This window comes from Sinocyclocheilus anshuiensis, unplaced genomic scaffold (genome assembly GCF_001515605.1).
Source record: "Sinocyclocheilus anshuiensis isolate Anshui unplaced genomic scaffold, SAMN03320099.WGS_v1.1 scaffold670, whole genome shotgun sequence".
Classification (NCBI taxonomy): Eukaryota; Metazoa; Chordata; class Actinopteri; order Cypriniformes; family Cyprinidae; genus Sinocyclocheilus; species Sinocyclocheilus anshuiensis.
Genome location: NW_015546062.1, coordinates 1,713,182 through 1,733,859, shown reverse-complemented (window position 1 = coordinate 1,733,859; position 20,678 = coordinate 1,713,182). Strand labels below are relative to the sequence as shown.

The window sequence follows — 20,678 nt, the reverse complement described above, 5'->3', positions numbered from 1 at the left end:
AATTTCATCTACATCACAGCGAATATCATCTCTTGCAATGCAGCGAGGAAAGTATCTCCTCGAGTGGCGAATCCACCCTCTGCAGGACTCTGCTGTGATGTCATCACATGCTGCATCCATGGCCGCTAGCAGGGCCATTTGGGTATGTGGATGCCGGTCATATACCTTCCACCTCCAGGAAGAGAAAAACTCCTCTATTGGATTTAGGAATGGTGAGTAGGGAGGGAGATATGCCACCAGCATCCTATCATGTGCTGCAAACCACTGTCTGACGACATCTGAGTGGTGAAAACGCACATTATCCAAAACAACAACAACATGCTTGCTCAGATGGTCTCCAGTTATACCCCTCTCATTCTCAGGGATTATGTCCCTGTAAAGAGTGTCTAAAAAAGTCAGCAGATGTTGTGTGTTGTATGGACCAAGACGGGGGATATGGGTGAGGACGCCGTTTTCTGAGATGGCTGCACACATAGTAATATTCCCTCCTCGTTGGCCTGGGACATCAATGGTTGCTCTCTGTCCAATGCGATTCCTTCCACGTCTTCTACCTTTTGCCAGATTGAAACCCGCCTCATCAAGGTATATGAATGTGTGCAGCGGTTCCCTGCCCTCCAGCTCCAGTACATGCTTTATTACAGAAGAGGGAGTGAGAAAAACTATAACAACTTTTCCTGTGTAACATAATGCATTTTGGACAACATATTGTACAGTATGCACTGTGAATACACATACACAGAACTGTCATGTAAGTGTAGTGCATGACACTACACAAAGTAAACAGTTTACAGCACTGAACATTAGAATATGCATAGAACACATACATGTTGTACCTGTACATACTGGTGACGGAGCTCCTTCACTCTGTCGCTGTTCCGTTCAAATGGCACAGTGTACAATTGTTTCATGCGCATTTCATTCCTCCTGAGCACTCTGTCAATTGTAGCAACTGAAACAGATTCAATATTCCCAAAGATGTTGTCATCCTCTATAACAGCACTTTGTATCTCTCTCAACCTTATGGCATTGTTTGCAATCACCATTGCACAAATGGCTTCCTCTTGTTGCGGAGTAAAAAGGGGCCCTCTTCCACCTCTGCAAGGTTGTCTTGCAATCCTGTGTGGTGCAGAGTAAAATTACAGTAAATATGGCAAATCTTTACTGTAACACTACTGTACACTACAATACACTAAATGTGTGATGCAGTAAAGCTGTACGTCTAAATGTAAAATGTACAGTGACAAGTTCTTGTCCCACTGCAAGCTTCATGTATGACACAATGACAGTAGTGCAGTGCAGATTGTTTAGTGCTGAATTACTGTCCATTTATACACACCTGTTCTCCCGACGAAATGTTTGAATAATTGAATTTACAGTGGTTCTCCCAACATTTGGCTGCACCCTTCGACCAGCCTCAGCCATTGTGAGGCCGTGATTGACAACATGATCCACAATTGTAGCCCTGATTTCATCAGGGATCCGCCTATGTACTTGGCCTCTTCTTCCTCTTCCCCTGTTTTGTCCCCTTCCCCTTCCTCCCCGCACCCTCACCCCTCTTCCACGAGGCTGCCCTTCCATTTCTGTGTCACAGTATTGTAGAAATGGTACACACTATGTCCTGCTTGGTTCATATATGCTTGTAAAGTGGGGGTTTATGGGATTCAGCTCTGACAGTGATTGTAGAGAAGTGGCTTATCATTGGTTGCAACTAATGCTTCACACACCCCTTCTCATCAGTGAAAGTTGAGATTCACCTGAGAGAAATTGTTCAATTTAGGAGACATTTTCAGGAAAAAAAAGATTTAAAAAAATTTGTAAAATTTGCTTGACAGATTTTGACAACTAGTTCAACATTTTTGTATGTAATGACTCAAGCAATGAAATGAGGACTATTAGTTTTATATGGAATGACTATTCAGCATTCACAAGTATAGTTAATTTTGACTGACATGACATAAGCAAATGATAATGTTATAAAACAGCAGAGAGTTGTATGAAAGCAATTGATGCATGTCCAAAAGCATTTGCAATTTGTTCGAAGGAATGAGAAACTGCTACTATGATGTGCACAAATGACTAAATGTTGTGGAGGTTGAACTAACTGTTGTGCAAATGTAAATAGTGATGTGAGAAATGCACCAAAGCGACTGAGAAAAACTGTAAACTATATTGTTATGATGTTATGTTATGATAAAGTCTGATTTTGCGGTGGCTATGCTTTAAAATTAAATTATTATAATCTTAATTCAAGTGATGAAGAATTTTGAAAGCCTGACAGTATTTAGTGTTATGTACTATTGTAAGGTTAACCATGCCTGCTTTAAATGTTTGAAAATGATTAACAGTTCAGAAAAACATGTAAAATTATTCAAATGTAATCAGTTAATTACTTTAATAAAGTAATTGAAATAGTTACTCTACTTATTACATTTTAAATAAGGTAACTTGTAATTTGTAACCATTACATTTCCAAAGTAACCTTCCCAACACATAAATCATGTCATAAATACCAAGAAGTACTCTTTTGTATAAGAGACATGATTAACATGAGTAATGTTTAAATGTTGTAGTGTTAAATGTTTTACTTTTGAAACAGTGTGATAGTTAAAAATAAATGGATATTTTAATTTCTCACATTTTATTAAATTATTCATATGGCTGCACACTTGCTTTTCAATTTCAATTTGCTAATTGTATTAACTGCAAACTTGTTTTCTTTTGTTTTCATGCTGATTATGTTCTGTTGCAGCTATTGCAGCACAGTATTTTATCTGGAATATTCTTAAATAGCCATTTTATATGTGCTAGATTCCCATGGTGTGATATTTTAAATGAGATTTGGGAACTTGGGGAAGTGCTGCAAATATAAATCGGCATTGTTATACAACAGTCTACAGAGCCTGTTCCAGTCTGCCCTCGTGTCTTCAGCGTGACGGTGACACGGCGTCACCTCCCAGTCACGGGGAGAGAACTTCCGTGTCATAAGGTCAGCCGTTCAGCCCGATGTGTTTGTGTTTTAGTTGGGTAGTTTATATCTGAAAGCAAATCAAAGTTGGGCCAGAGCTGAATGTTCTATTAGATTGAAGGCTATGAATGTGTGGAGATTGGATTTGAGACCGAGAACCCGACAGATAGAGCCGAGCAGGAACTCCCCGAGCTAAATGTCATAAGGGCCACGGTGTCACAGAGCCTGAAAATGATACACTACCATTTTTCATCATCTGCTCCTGAGACAGAGAGACACAATTGAATTGGGAGGCAGTATTGCAAATGAAAGATGTTTTATGAAAACTGACAATAGCCCGTCATGGTTATATAAAATAGTTTGAATCGTCATAAATAAAAAAATGGAATAGAAAGGATATGTAAATTTCTCACTCTAGGGGGAGCGCACAACTGACTTGATTGAATATTAAAATTTAGGAGCTATTTATGATTGCAAATTTCAAACTCAATTTGCAACATACGTAAAATACATGGAATCTTAGTGTGTGAAGGGGATGTTGAAGAGGGAATATTTTCCTCTACCGATTTACATTTTTTTGCTCGAGTCCCAAAACTTGTGTGCTAACAGGGTGAAGGAGCGACTGTTGAAAAGAGGAGTGAAATATTTCGTCGCTGCCATAGAAACTCTGGCGGAGAGAAAGATGGCAGGCCGATGAGAGTGAGGCACACAAAGAGGTGACAGAGGTAGATCACGAGAGAGTGAGGGAACAAAAGAAGGACAGAAATAGACTTCGAAAGAGTCAATGTAGCTTGACACAATGGGTGTAGGGTGAAGACAGGAGGAGCTGGCAAATGTGTATGTGTGTGGAGGGTGGAGGGGGTGGTGGCGCTGTGCTTTACAAATGGGCTGCGGGGGAAAGACAGGTGAGAAGTAGTAAAAAACAAAAAGAGGGAAAAGACAAAAAGACAGAGGGATTCCCCAATGACACCGAATCTCTTCCTCTCTTTCTCACTGTCCTCTCTCCCTCTATTCCCTTCTTTTCTCCCAATAAATCATTTTGACTTCTCCTTAACCAACTCATTCCCAGCAGACAGGAGGCAAACTGCAACTATCCCTCCTCTGCAACTCTCTCCTTCCTCTCGCTTGCTCGCTTTTTCTCATTCCTGAAAAAAAGAAACCCCAAAAAAAACGAAAACTATCACAGCTATCACCAAGGCAATGTGTCTTAAGGCATCATGACATCGACCATCATGTAATAAATATTACATAGCACTTTTGCTTTAACTATCTACAACTATTTCTGTATCTGTGCATTATCTGTTCTTCCATGTACATCCTAGAAAGAAAGAAAGAAAGAAAGAAAAAGACAGACATACAGACAGACAGACAGATAGATAGATAGATAGATATCCGGGTTGCCAGGTCTGCATAACAAAATAAGCCCAACTGGTACTCAAAGCTAGCCCAATTGTGTTGCGTGGGAAAATGGCTATCAAAATCTATCCAGGGGGCTCCACCGTGGTCGAAGTCATGTTCCGAGGCACCCACGGCAGCAGTATAAAAGTAGCCCAATTTTGTGGGGAAAACAAAAAATAAAAAATGTAATAAAATACACAGCCTTTTAACTACATGCATATTAACTACTGTGACTGTAAAAAAATAGCATTTTTAAAAAATAAAAAACAATTCAGCCAAAGAAAAAAAAAAAAAAGACAGACAGAGAGAGAGAGAGAGAGATATAGATAGATAGATAGATAGACAGACAGTCAGACAGACAGATAGATAGATAGATAGATAGATAGATATGGTTGCCAGGTCTGTGTAACAAAATAAGCCCAACTGGTACTCAAAACTAGCCCAATCATGACCAAAACAAGCTCAATTGTGGGGAAATGGCTATCAAAATCTATTCAGGGAGGTCCACCTTGGTTGAAATCATGTACAGGGCACCCACGGCAGCAGTATAAAAGTAGCCCAATTTTGTGGGGAAAACACAGACTTGGCAACATTGAGATAGATAGATAGATAGCTAGATAGATAGATAGATAGATAGATAGATAGATAGATGTGTCCAGATGTGCCCAGGTGTGTATATATAATTATTATAATAGGCCTGACAAGAGGGACACATCTTTCAAATTGATGCGATTTTAACATAAAACAAATGACGCGCACATACAGGAGCGGGAGAGACTGATTACTATCATATGAACATTAACATCAGCTCAACATCCTTTATGTGGATGAGTAGATCACATGAGTGAAGGACAGACATAGAGATGAGCCAATCCATCAATCCATTCACCCTCCTAAGAGGATTTCCCATAATTATTCCATATTAGAAAAGACTTACACTGTCTAGAGAGAGAGAGAGAGAGAGAGAGAGAGAGAGAGAGAGTGAGAGCAGGTGTGGATAGAAGGATGGAGGTTTGCGTATAATAGGATATAAAGCCCTGCTCTCTGACAGACAGTAAGTGGATTGTTCTGGTGGTAGGTAATTAAAACTGCACTAGGAACGGTCCCCGTCGTAGGCCTGATGGTTTAGACATTTAAAATAAAGTTTCTCTCGTCCGTCGCGAGAGCAGCTGTCTAAAAGCATCTCTGAAAGACTGAGAGCTGGAGCCAACGGACGCGCGCTTTTGTCCTGGGAAGGAGGCGGAGCTGGTGACCGAAGATCGAGCACAGCCTACCAAACAGCGCGCTGGTGTGTGTGTGTGTGTGTGTGTGTGTGTGTGTGTGTGAGAGAGAGAGAGCGGTGGATATAGCCAAAGAGAGCGAATAAAACTCGCTCGAGCACTTGTTCGTCAGACAATTGTAAGTGTGAAACATCCTGCTGCCGCGCATCCTTCCAGATACGCATCAACAAAAGAGAATATTAGTTTTACAATCACGGAGCCTCGTTGCCTCCAGAGTTTCTCCAACGCTACGGGAGGACACGCTTCTCTCTTTCCCGCATTTAAACTCCTACCATCCATCTGCATCCATTTCTGCTCCGTCCGCGGAGAACCATCAGCGGTGGTCTCGTATAGGACTATTGGATTTGGGTTGACGCCATGGGGACAGAGGGAGGGGGTCTTCGCCATGGATTCTGACTTTTTAAACACTTAATACAAACATATAGATTGCGAAACCCCGTGTTTAAGTAGTTTTACGCTTTAGGTCGCATCTCTTCCTGCCCTTCTTCACCGAACGGGATGGTTCCGGCGCAGCGTCGCGTGGGGTGAGAAGATCTTGCAAGACTGGGAAGAAAAGCGAGAGATCGAGGGATTATGGCACTCTTCGCGCTCTGTCTTTTTATTCTGACGCTCACCTGCACGAACTTTGACCTGGTGACTGCAGGCAGGCACGCGGTACACTGGAACAGTTCAAATATTCTGTAAGTCGCATGTTAATCGTAATCCCCCCCCCCTAATAAGGCCTACTTTATTAGAAATTACATTTAAATAGATTTCAAAAAATGCCTGAAAAATAGCCAAACTCTGCAGGGAGAGTACAATATAAACCAAACTGTCGCATGTAATTATCTAATCTGAAACCAGTTTTGACATTTACATTAATCGGTATTCCCTTATGGGGCAGGTGCACCAGTAGACCAGGACAGGAGCTTTTTTGAGATGTGCCATGCTTGTGTGTATTGTGCATGCATGACTATAATCAATGCAGGTGTTTGTTTTGGTAATATGCATTTCTTAAGTAGGAATGATAGATTTCCTAGATGTCTTGATCTTGAAAACAACCACATGTAGGTTAGGCATTTGTTTGCTGAATAGGGTTAATGCTTTGTAGTCCTCATCTGTGGACTTTTTGTCAATGTAGTAAAAAATAAAATAAAGCAGAGTTTTATGCCTCAAGCCCCAACTGTAATGTCAAAGTCAGCCAAAAACATATTATTAATCACTGAAAACTCATACTGATACTGATGTGACAAAGAGAGACTTCTGCTCCAAATATTAGGCTTGTACAGTTTCATATCTGCTGTATGTTGTAGAAATTTGGTCAGGTTTGTGCTTTTGTCCTCACAGAACCTCTCTCTCTCTCTCCTCGTGTGTCTCTTTCCATCACTTCTCCGTTCTCTCGCACTCCTGCATATATCAGGGAGTCTTCGTCTGTTTCCCCCTCTGCTTTTTCGTTCTCCTCCCTCTTTCAGCATCATACATGGAGCCCAGTCTAGTCCCCTGTTTCTTTTCATTCCATCTGCTGTAATTAGCAGCACTTTTTCAAAATGACCTCAATATGCCTGCATTGTGACACCATTCAATCTCAGCATCTCTCACTGTCACACACACACTCGGTCTCTCTTTCTCTCACACACATACACACTTCATTTTTTTACTTCATATTAGAATGGATGAGGTGGTTAGGTCACGGTTAGGTATGTCAGCTCTGACTGAACGGTAAATTAGAGCAACAGTGGGGATGTAAATGAGTGTGTTGATGTATCAGTTTGTTATCTGGCTCTACTGGTTGTAAAACCTATGAAATAATGCAGAAATTGACCTAGTTTACAGGTACTGTTCACACTAATAAGTAGCTTGGGGCAGAATACAAATTTGGCCTAAATCAAAATCAAATTAAAAATATAAACCAGCAGCAGCCCACCTGCCTGAGAGCCTCTTATTTATTGGTACTCCTATCTCAATCTCAATCACTCACACACTCTTGACACATTTTACAGCAGTTGTCTGTGATTATATGAAAATCTGAAGCTTGTTTTTAAGCTGGCACACACAGTACGATTTTTACAGCCATTGGACACCCCCTAGATATGAGCATTTTTCCTCTCTTTGAGTTTCACCCCAATGCAGTTTGCATACCCCACGTTCCATATCTGTATATACAAATATTATCAATTATATTTTACTTATAGGGCTATATAATCATCATGCTTTGCGCCATATTGAACATGGCCATGTGACTGACTACAAATTTCGGTGTTCATAGAAGAACAGAACTCACACATCCCCTATAAATTGATTGATTTTATCCCAGTACAGCCATGCAAATGCAAACATTTACAGTTTGATTAGTGATAAAGACTGATAATTTTGCCATACAATAGTGGTTCTCAAACACGCAGAGGTGCGTTTCCCAAAACCATCATTAGTTAACTATGGTTGTTAGTTCCATTGAATTGTATTGGCAACGACGGAACTTGCGACCAGTTGTTTTTGGGAAACGCACCCCAGGTCGGGACCTACTAGGGGGCCTCAACAAACTTCCAAGACGGCCGAAGGATGACTTAAAATTATTCAAATTAATATACTATTACTAATACAATTAATATTATTATATAGTTAAAATAAAATAAATCTGATTATGTCTTTGTGGCCAACATCATACAGTGTGAACATATTAGCTTTAACGTTAATCACACGTATTTATGCAAAAGCTAAATTTACTGACTTCTTTTTAGCATGTTTTGCACTGAAGTTTGAAGAAAACGCATGGTAAACTGTCCAAATACTACAGTCTTATTGGTAAGTAGAATAAACCAACATGCAAAGGGCATTTTGCACACACTGGTTTCGCGTGGGCCTGCTTATTCAATTCAATTCAAGTTTATTTGTATAACGCTTTTCACGATACAAATCGTTGCAAAGCAACTTTACAGCAAATTAAGTTTCTACAATATTTAGTAGTAGCCTATCAGTGGTGACTGTCAGTTAATGTACATATGGCAGAAATGTACGGGAAAATCAATTGAAAATAAATAGCCTATTAAGTCTAAATATTTAAGTATTTGGCTCTGTGATGAACATCATAGCAAATACACAAATCTAATGGCTGTTTAAATAATTTAAACACGATTCAGAAACAGAAAGTATTGCAGCTGCTTTATTTACAGGGTTTCCGGGGTAATGGCTGCATTTAAATGAATTATTATTATTATTATTTCTGCAGTTTAGCGCCATCTGCTGTCAGAGAGTGAAAGTGCGCTTTCATCCAGAGCGTCTCTCACATGTTCCGCCATGTGCTTCTCGTCCGTGCTTGTTTACATCAGAGTGCGCACGAGTCTTTCACGCAGCATACAGCGGTTTGTGCATTTTGACCAGTTGATGGGAAAAGTATTCTTAAAATGCATTCACAATTCTGAATAATTTGTAATATATAATTATTCACGGTATTTAGAAGTGCCCACGATAACAATATTGTGCATATTCATTACCGTGATATATCGCATTACCGAATACCGGCACAAGTCTAGTCTGAACCCCGAACGTTATAAGAAAGGCTATTCCAGAGTTTGGGAGCCAAATGCGAAAAAGCTCTACCTCCTTTAGTGGACTTTGCTATCCTAGGTACTACCAAAAGTTCAGAGTTTTGCGACCTTAGGGAGCGTGATGGATTGTAGCGTGGTAGAAGACTAGTTAGGTACGCAGGAGCTAACCCATTAAGGGCCTTATAGGTAAGTAATAATATTTTGTAACTGATACGGAACTTAATAGGTAGCCAGTGCAGAGACTGTAAACTTAGGGTAATATGATCATATTTTCTTGACCTGGTAAGGACACTAGCTGCTGCATTTTGGACTACCTGTAGCTTGTTTATTGAAGATGCAGGACAACCACCTAGCAGTGCATTACAATAGTCCAGTCTAGAGGTCATGAATGCATGAACTAGCATTCACTGCATCAGAAACAGGTGACATGTTTCGTAACTTGGCAATGTTTCTAAGTTCTAATGTTTCTTTTGCCTAGGTGTCTAACGCTACAGGATTATATCTGCCATGTGCTTTTCCATTCACTCCGGGGTGCTCACTGTGCAGAGAAATTAAAAGTGCTTCTTCCACCCAGTTTCAACGTACTGAGAAAGCTGCCTAACTGCATTAGCATCGGTAGCAGCACAGGGCGGATATGCAACGTGATAAAACCAAATTAAACTGGCTTATTTCCATGGATTAAGTTTAATAAGACTTCTACAGCAAATGCCATTACACACTTTCGGCCCACTGCACATTAGAAAGTATGGACATTAACCCCATTTTACTACAAGCTACAGTGTTCTCCCATTATTTCTACAAGAAGTGTTCCAAGAAGTGTGTACTTTGTTTCGTAAAAAAAAAGTGTGTGGGGAAATTAGCTAGGATTATCTGTGTGTAGACATCCCTCTCTCTCCATAACTGCTCTGCAACACTGATGACACCCTGTTACTTCAGCTTGGCCTAGTTATACAGCACAGAGAAAGAGAGAGAGAGCTGATATTTAAGCATTGTATTGCTGAAAGTCGCTATGCTATACGTACACTTATTCTCATGGGTCAGAGTCTAAATGTAGCACAGCATGCTAATAGCGGTAATAGCTGTGGTCACTGTGCTGAATTTGGGTCTACAGCCAAAGCTGCACAGTCACTCCGTCTCTCCTCACCGTGGACCAGCTAGTATTCTCTGGGTAGTGTTTTGACTCTGGGGTGTGATAAGGCACGCGTGTGTGTGAGTGTTCTACAACTAAACGTCTTTGTTTTTGAGCTGAGCACGTTTGGTGTAAACAGTAAGAGAGGCGCCGTCGGCGATGAGGTAAAAAACGAAAACAAAGCACCCAGACCACTGCCTCCTCATTCATCTTCTAAGAGAGTTATAGCTGAGTGTACCTTCAGCTCGCACACATACACACACTGACAATTATTGAGCGCGGATTGGGCAGTGATCCTAACGGCCCTACACTCTCGCTCCAGTGATGCGAATCCCAGAAAAAATACAGAACCCTCTCAGACGCATAATTGAGAAATAGGGTTGAATAAATACGTACGAACCACCGGTTTTCCTGGGCGAACAAACATTTCTGCGGACGAAAGGATAGATTCAGTTTTCACATTCTCTGTGAATGCTTCATTATAGTCACATTAGGGAACTCTGTGGTATGTAATGGAGAAAAAAAACACTGTAAACACGTGTGTAATATTTGTAGAGGTGAAGTGAGTGTGAACTCCAGGGGGGAACAGCTCCACTCTGTTAAAGCGCAATTACAGAACGAGAGTCGAAAACACGAAACGAAGACTGCTGAAAAGCATTGAAACTACAAATCTGTGTTGGGTTAAACTGTGGGACCTATAAAATGTTGTTCTTGTGGTAACATCAAACTTAACTGGTGTGCAAAACTGGTTCAGCTGAATCGACCTGAGCACATTGGGTTTCATGAATGACATTTAAAGGTTTAATCAGCTAACGTAGCTGCATGTTTTTCCTTTTTGAAGTGCTTTACAGTGCTGTTAGGAATTATATAAGATCAGTTTGTGAATTGTACAATATATTTGGTGTCAGGGTGGGGGCAGGGGGTTGTGTAAGCGTTGACATTTTAAAAATAATTTCTATTTAATTTTTAGGGCACAATCTGACAAGCTTTGTTGAGCATAAACCAAATGATCTTTTGGCGCCATTTAAAGACTTTTTAAAGGTGCATTCAGTAGCTCTTTAGCTAGCATTAGCATCAGTGTTTATGTAAAATAACTACTGGTACCACAATTGTGGTAGACGCTATACTGCCGTCTATCAACGTGGTGTTTTACTAACTAATGAGTACCAAGGATTTTTGTCACCAAATCTTTCCACCATGTTTGCCGTAATGATGTTTACACTTGTTTTTGTGTTTGTCCTTCTTTCTGTCTTCTACCTTTAGACAGTTTTTACTTTGGCCGTTCTGATTCTCCTGTTGTCTCTGCTGGTAAAGTACAATAATACATGATTGTCTAATTTTCACATTTCGCATAATCAAACAACACTACACTGTTGTGAATCTACAGAATGAGTGCAAAGAGAATTATAGCAGATGTTCAGTAAAACACAGCAGCTCATGTTATTTCTATAAGGACTGTATATAATTAAAACACTTTTAATAGAAAACAATTATCAGTACAGTCTTGATCTCATGAGTGTTCACCATTCAGATGACTAAAACACAATTCATGTCTTAATGTATAAAACTTCTAAGTTAGCACCAAACTACAGAACGCACCTTTAAGGTCTTCATGATGTCTTGTTTATATACAAATATAGAAAGTGATTATAAGACATTTTTATGTTTTGTCAGTGTTCCATTCGATAATGATCCTAATGGAAAGTACTTGAGCAAACAACTGTTTTTATGGTTACCACTTCAGGGCAGGTGAACGTGATCTTTGTTTATGAGCATCTATTTAGGATACTGCTAAGTGAAATTTATGGTCTGACTAGCGTGTAAACTTTTGACATACTGAAATGTTTGAAAATCTTGTTTAAGGATATGTACAAGGAATATATACGTGGCGCTTTTTGTTTCACTTCCTTCATAGTTCAAGTGGGGTCAGAAATGTTTCAGAAATTTCACACTGCATAAGAGGCTAATAATGGCACATTTAAAAGATTTATAGTACTGACTTTTCCCTTTCTTTTTAGTTAGACTGTTAGTTACAGTACATTTTGACCGTATGAGTTTATGTTACCTCCTATGCATGAAAATTTCATGTGATTGTGTGCACAACCTGCACTTTGATGACTTTAAAATATATTATAATAATTTATAATATAATATGTTATGTAATAAAATAATACACCACTGTTCAAAAGATGGTAGGATTGTTTAATGTTTTTTTTTAAAGCTTTGAAAGATTGCTCTCCAAGGCTGCAATTTTTTGATCAAAAACACAGTAAAACCGTATATTTTATACGATTACAATTTAAAATAGCAGTCTTCTATTTTAATATATTTTAACATGTAATTTATTCCTGTGAATTTTCAGCAGCATTTCCTTTACTCGCACAATAATGCTATATTTTTTCAGGATTCTTTGATGAATAGAATTTTCAAAAGCACAGCATTTAAATAGACATATAAAATGGTAAATGCTTTTACTGTCACTTTTGATCAATTAATGTGTCCTTGCTGAATTAAAATTAGTTTCTTTCCAAAACATTTTTAAAAAAGAAAAAAAAATCTTACTGACCCCACACCTTTAAACGGTAGTTAATGTGCACATATAGTCTGAATTACAGTATAGCCAATTATTGGATGCGCAGGTCATTGCATAGCTGGTGTGTGAGTGTATTTGTGTGAATGCATGTAAAAACACAGGTGTGTCCAGGTGTTGTGCAGATGGCTCCCACACGTACAGGTTGGTTCAAGTGAGGTGAGCTGGCTTCACGCTGTGCGTAGGGTAAATCTTTGAGATAAGCAGCTACCTTGCTTATTTCCTGTATTGCCATTAGCAATGCTTAAACAAAGGATTTGATTGACAGGTGGATGGAAAGACTGAACAGCAAAGCCCATAAATCAGATAACTGTCTGTGGTTTGCATATGCAAATTGCTCGGTGCATATTCATGAGTAAACAGAGATCTATCTAAGTGACAGAGAAGACCTGGTTCTCGTTCATCAACTTTGCGTTATCATTGAGTTGAAGCTGTTCTGCGCTCATGTGTGCCTGAGCTTTATGATGTTAGTATCTAAGTGAAGAGCAGCAGTCTTAATTAATAACGCCAGTTCAACTGAGGCTGATGAATGAGGCAGTTGTGCATATCCACATCCACTTATCACACCAATCACTTCTGTTTATTTATTCTTCGTCATGGTGAGGGGTTGCAATGAATGCAGGCGATGCCATGTAAGAGGATGTTCCACACTCTTTCTTTTCTATAGTGGCGCCTTTGCTTAGTCATTCATGATCACACTATTTATTCATTTAATATTTTTAATACCCTCCTCACCTTCTGAGGCTCAGCTTCCCTTCATTTCATTCAACTCCTCTTTTTAATTCTTATTATGAATACCATTTCTTTATTTATTAATAATTTCCAAACAGTGTCACACTCTCTAAGAGCATGATGGAAGCAGTGATCCCAGCAGTCTCGGCACACTGTAATAATCCAATAAATAATAGTTGTGCTTATGAGCTTTTTGTAGTTAGTTTCATCACGTATGGATGGATGCACTGATACATATTTTTAAATGATGGCAGATACATATTGTTCATAATTATGTTCATGTAATGGTCAATAACCAATAAATGGTCAGTACAGTATTACAATTCTGTACAATTCTGTTTAAATAAATAAAATAAAAAAATAAAAAATAAATGATGCTATTAAAGGTACAATATGTAAGTTTTCACTGCTAGAGGGCGCATATTCAAAACAAACAAAGGCGTAGTTGGATGATGCCGTGACTGAGTGTGGAATCATGGGAGTTGTCGTCTTCATCCCCACAGCCAATCATGTTCATGGATGAGCTAATGTATTAAAGATTTATTAACATCGTAGTATGAAGCAGAGTGAGGCGGAAAGGCCGCTGAAGCAGTTGCTAATGAGAGACGAGAGTGACACGCGGCTCGAAAGCAGCGGAGCTTTTATTATGCCACACTTTAGCGCTTCCGCTCCTTTTGGTCGTGCGTATGTTGGGTAAAGCAGAGCTGTTTTATCATACTAGATACGTTTGAAAGTTCTGTTATAATGCTACTCTGTGCGGACGCACAACATATTAAAGCGTCTTTGGTGTTTCCATGTTTTCTACAAAACAAAACCGGAAATCGAGGGTGTATGACGTCATTTCGTCCACGGTGAAAGCAGATCCGGCGATCCACAGCACAAAGTTGTAGTATTTCCTCAGCAACCAGCACGGATCAGCTCCAGGCATGATGAAGCAGATATCGTCCTCTTTTGGAAGGCCAAACAAAGTAGTTTCGCTTTCACAACGAATCACACAGTGCCTTCATGACATGGCCGCGGCGGCAACAACAATACTACAGCGAGAATAAAAGTTACGCCTTCTTTCTTTGCGTGAACATTTGGGCGGCGTTATGCAAATCTTCCCAGATAGTGACGTAGGTATGTTGGGGGCGTTAGAACGAGCCGTTTTAGGTAGGTGTGGCTGACTCTTAACTTTTATAAAGAATATCTCTTTGGATTTGAGACTTTAGTCTTTGCGACTTTACAGATCTTCTTTATGCACCAAGAGCTTGTAACACTCCAAAGAGAAAGGAAAAATTGAAATCGCATCATATGACCCCTTTAAGTAAATGAAGGCATTAAAACATAACATATGTAAAATAGAGATTTATTTTGAGATTTTCTAATGATTACATTTAGCAGTGTTAATAATCTTAAATAGAGGTGAACGGAAACTACAACAAATATATTTTTGCGTACTCATTTGCCCCACTAGAAAAGAAATAAATCCACTACAGTGTTTCTGTCTTTCCAAAAGAGGGAAAATATTGATTATGTTGGTCAGAAAGATGTCAAATTTGCAGTAACTCCCTCAGCTTTTGTATTAGAAACACTCACACAGCAGTGTTCATATGTAATTTAATATAGGAAAACACAAAGTATAGTGTTATAAATGTACATAACAAACATATATATAAAACATTGCTAGATTTACAATGTTAATAACTGTGGAAGCACATAATCACAGTCTGTGGAAAGGGTCTGTTTTGCTGATTTGTTAAGGGTTGGTGATTTCCCAGCATGCTGTGCAGAATTAACTAATTAATTTTTTGTAGTCCATGGTTGAATAAACAAGGTTGTGTGAGGTACTTTGGTCGAATGCTGAGAAAATGAAAATCTCTGTGACATTTTGAGTTTTCTCAACTTTCCACTTTTGACAATGCAGCAGTAGGAGGGGGTCTGTTTTGTACTTTGGGGAGGATGTTAATGCAGATGAAAATGATGTGTATTTCGGGCCGCTTCTAGTCTCCAATTATTCACTTCAAAATCAGGCCAGATTTGACTCACCTTTCGTTACTACAACTCATGATGATGAAACGAACAGCACCGGTTCTCGCCTCACACTGCTGTGTTTTATTATAAACAAATGATTTACATAGAAACACCATCTCTGTGGTCTCGTCATCACTCTTTTTGTAGAATGGCCATGATTCAGTCCTCATCCAAAAGTTGCTTTTCTTCATTTCATGATTTATGGTTGTGTTACTAATCTGTACCACCTCAAACTTCCTCCAGAGTAGAACAGTGTTCACGTCTCCACTTTTACAAGGCAAATTCCCTCAGTACACCTTGAGAAAAACAGCTTAAACCAGCCTAAACTGGTCTCCATGTTGAAGTTGAGATAATTTAGCTGGTTGGCCAACTGACAAATCCCAAAACCCTTTTAAAACCAGCCAATAATTATCTTAGACTAGTTTTTTTTCAGCAGGGAAGAAGTTGAATTCTCTTCAGATCACACACGCAGACATAAACGTGCATATACACACTAATGGATGAGCTTGGTTGTGTGTGTGGTCCCTCGGAGTGTATGTGTGTGGTCTCTTTATCTCCCTGTGTGTTTGTCCTTAGAAGGAGGGGAAGTGAGCAGTGTAAATGTCTGTGATTTGAACAGGAAGAGCCGTGACTCCCGCTCATTTAAATCCAGCAGGCTGAAGGAGGTGAATCGTTCAATGGAAGAGTCATCTCATTGTAATGAATAGAAAAAAGAGCATTCCGAGTCTTTCATTCTGTCTGTCTCTCTCTCTCTCTGTGATTCTCCTGTTACTCTGCTAGTTTGAGCTCTGGCACACAGAACAACAGCTATCTTACCCACAGACAGGCTTCAAAGCCTCCAAACACACACACACACATATAGTGAAACGCTGCCTGAGACTCGTGTACACGGTGATATACAGACACATGACAGCAGGTTATATTCTCGTTGGTGTGTGTTCTGTAAAATTGGATGGTTTGGAGGCTTTCTGCCCTCTTTCACATCAACAAAAGACAATTGGCTCATGTGATCCATTTGAACACACACACACACACGCACACAAGCACACAAGTAGGAGATCGAGTAGCACTAATCCAGACAGACAAGCTAATTCGGAAAGTATCGTATATGCAAATGTAAACGTGAAGAGGGTAAAAAGCAGAGGCTTTCAAGCAGGTTATAATCACACTTACTGCTGCTTTGTGTTAGTTTAGTGTGACTGCCGCATGATCAAGGTTTTTAGCAGTGGTTAAATTACATTTTCATTAAGTTTCTTGTCAAGATAAAGGGTGGCAGAGGTTTAGGCCTGCATTAACAGTGCTTAAAGATTATTTTTTTTTAAGATGTTAAAATACTTCGTTGCAGTTTAATATGCAGAGACAACTATAAGTAAGTTGGTTGATTCCCACAAAAAAAAGTGTAAACGCTGTGACTCTCTGAGGCTTTTTCAAAACATTGCTCTGTTTGTTTGAGAATCCGACCAGGCTGGCATAGCAACTCTGGCTCAGCTGAATTTGGGGGCGTGGCTATATGTTTAGCTGACCAATAGCAGATGGAAGAAGTGTTTAGGAAACCAGTTTGAAAACAGTAATTGGCTGAATAGCGTACTAGTACTGCTATGCTTTGTCTTTAAGAAATGTCTTAACACAGTGATATAGCTACATTCAAAATATTTTTATCAGGAAAAAAGGGGTTAAATTAAATGGTTATTTAGTTTAATATGTTTGAATCAAATGACAGTAACTTTAGAATATTTTTTCAGAGTCTGTTTACATAGAAATAGCTTCTTATGGTTATCTACTGCCAAGAATGAGTATGCAACACTAATTCTCATTTAAGAAAAAAACAAAAAAAAACTCAGCTGCTTCCCATGACACAGTTTTCCCATATTCCCCTTTGCAGTAATTTTTAATGGAGAATTGTGAGCTCTTGCTCTTTATATGTGTGTGTGTGTGTGTGTGTATGTAGAATGGGGTTTTTAATGGGGATTTTTGGCCATTAAAGCCATCATTAGCTGGGCCACGAGTGTGCCCTGTTCACCATAATCATGAACATTATTAGAGAATTAGCGAGAGTTGGAGAGTGAGTGTGTGTGTGTGTGTGTGTGTGTGTGTGTGTTTGAGTGCTTGTGTGTGTGCGTGTGCACATCTTGGATGTTAATGGAGAGATTTTAAATGGACAAGCTAAATTATGACCTTGTATAATGGCCTTTTTTATCAGCCAATGTCAGACTGTGCTTCAGGAATGGGTCTCTATGTGTGTGTATGCGTTATTGTGTTTAATTCATGTACTTTTTCTGTGAATGGCAACGTTTTTTGAGGACTGTCAGTCGATTGAAAGTTTTAATCTAATTATTTACATAATATGTAAATTAAGAAATCAAATTAGTTGCAATTTCATACCAGCAAGTCTGTATACCGATATTTGCTGATAAAAGCCCTGAAATAAAGATATCAGATGTTAAATTATTATATTTTAAATGTATCAACATCTGTTGATATTTTATATTTAATTGTGCATGCATTTCCCTATTTTTACACTTCGATTACCTTTAATGTCTAATGCTCACTTAAATTTAATCGTTAAAAACAATAATTTAATAACATTGTTAAATGTAATATTTAGCTAATCTAAAAATGAATATTCCCTTTTCATTATGAATTTCTCAGTTTTCTAGAAGCATTTAAAATGATGTGTTTTTAGTGTTGTATTTTTCATTAACTTAGACTAGTTTTAACATTGACCATTTGTAGGTTTTCGGCCATAAGATAGAAATACAGAAAAGAATCTTAATATCAGCACATCTCTGCTTAAAAGTCAGTATATTTTTTAGTTTGCTTCATTTCAGTGATGTGCGTTGTCTCTAGAAGCAGCTAACTATGGATTCACAGAAACATGAAGATGGTAATTAATCAAACTAAATTAACAGCTTAAATTGACAGACCTTTTTTCCCCAAAATCTGTCTCATTCCATTTAAATCAATTTATCCTAAAGCATTCTCTGACTGCCCCCCTTTTCTGTGACACTCAGAAACTCCTCCTCCATGAACATGTAATCTACATAATACAGAATGTACAACTGATTCTGTGAAATAAAATAGTTTCTGTGAATGCCATCAGAAATGTATGTCAAGTCAAGTCACCTTTATTTATATAGCGCTTTTAACAATACAGATTGTGTCAAAGCAACTGAACAGCATTAATTAGGAAAATAGTGTGTCAATAATGCAAAATGACAATAGTAAACACTAATTTTTCAGTTAAAGACAGTTCATCATTGAATTCAGTGATGTCAACATCCAGCTCAGTTTAAATAGTATCTTTGCAATCAAGTCAACGGTATCGCTGGAAATGAAGTGTCCCCAACTAAGCAAGCCAGAGGCGACAGCGGCAAGGAACCAAAACTCCATCGGTGACAGAATGGAGAAAAAAACCTTGGGAGAAACTAGGCTCAGTCGGGGGGCCAGTTCTCCTCTGACCAGACGAACCAGCAGTACGGAAAAATCAATTTAAGACGTAATAAAACAGACGATGAACACTATTAACAGCAATTATTATATGATGCAATCAGTGCAGTATGTGTGTGTGTGTGTGTGTGTGTGTGTGTGTGTCTGTCTGTCTACATAAGTCTTTACTTCTAAATCCTCTCTTGCCTATACGTGGTTGCACAGAATATCAATGGCCTACTGCAGGTCCCACTGTCTGTGTGTGTGTGTGTGTGTGTGTGTGTGCGCGTGCGTGCATGCGTGTGTGTGGAAGTGCAGTTGTTAGCATTGCAGGCTTATGGTAATAAATGCATTTTCACAGCAGTTAACAGAATTCTGTGTCACATCCCGGGAGAAAGACAGAGAAAGGAAAGGAGATGTCTAAAAAAGAAGGATTGAGCAGAACACAGGTAGGTATTTATAAAGGGAAAGATGGAGGAGGAGCAGAGAGAGAAAGCAGGGAGCTCTTTTCTTCTTTCACTCTGGGTTTACCCACTTACACATGTGCGCACACACATACATTAAACACACGCTCTCACACTAATACAGACTCTTGTTGCAATGAACCAAAGCAAGAGATCTCACAAACGACTTTTGTGTGGGGTGTAAAACATTCTGATGAACTTAAGTTTAAGTACTGTATCAGTTTTATCTGTCCAAAATTAGTTTACCTTCACAGAAGGATCTTTGTGTATGTGTCTAAAGTTTTACTACCCTAGTAATAATATTGTATGCCATATTTTATTTAAAATACATTTATTTCATACTCTGTACTTTAAATCCACTAACATATTTTTGACATAACACTTACGACTTACTGATATAAAATTATAATTAAACTCTATTTGGAGTATTTCTTTATTGCACAATGCACATTTCTTACTATTATGCCTAAATTGTGTTTTAATGTCACTATTGATGAGGAATATAATCTTTGAATTATATCAGTCTTTAAATGCAAGATATTTCAAGTGTATCTGGAGTATACTTGCAATAGTTCCACTTTAGCACAATTAAATATACTTCAGTATATCTTAAGTTGGACTTCAGCACTACGTCCGCACAATTAAAGTGCATTAAGCACAAAATTAGTTGCTCCATTTTCCAGACTTTAAGTATACCAGTTTAGTATACTAAAAGTACAATTGCAGGGTATTTTTATTAAGCACATTAATATGTAAATGTATTTGTAGTATAGTGTAGCACAATTTAAATGTATTTCAAATACATTTTAGTATTTTTTTTCACTAGGGTGTTCATCTGTATATTTTATTTTTGACTGTATGTGTGTATGTGTGTTTGTGTACTATGTGTTGATGTATGTGAGTTCACATGTGTTTGTCAGTGACACACAAAGGTGTAAAGTGTTATTGTAATAATTGTACTTCATTGCTATATGGAGGAATTTGTACTTTTACTGTAATACTTATAAATTCTAAAGATTTTTTACTCCTTACAAGTTTGGTTAAAGTATGGCGATTGTGTCCAAATTAAATTTAAAGTCAAATATCTAGCCAAAAGCATAATTGGATGAAGTGAAAAATTAACTTTTTTCTTAGCTGTTGAAATTGACAAAGAAAGC

General features: G+C 38.5%; 1 protein-coding gene across 1 annotated transcript in view; it reads left to right on the top strand.

Annotated features, from left to right (window-relative positions):
• The first annotated feature begins 5,695 nt into the window (after positions 1 to 5,695).
• Positions 5,696 to 20,678, top strand: part of efna3b (ephrin-A3b) — a 59,562-nt gene continuing 44,579 nt past the window's right edge. The window contains exon 1 of the mRNA XM_016500858.1: positions 5,696 to 6,323. Within this exon, the coding sequence (XP_016356344.1) occupies positions 6,217 to 6,323 (107 nt within the window). The 5' untranslated portion in view covers positions 5,696 to 6,216. The remainder of the gene's footprint in view (positions 6,324 to 20,678) is intronic.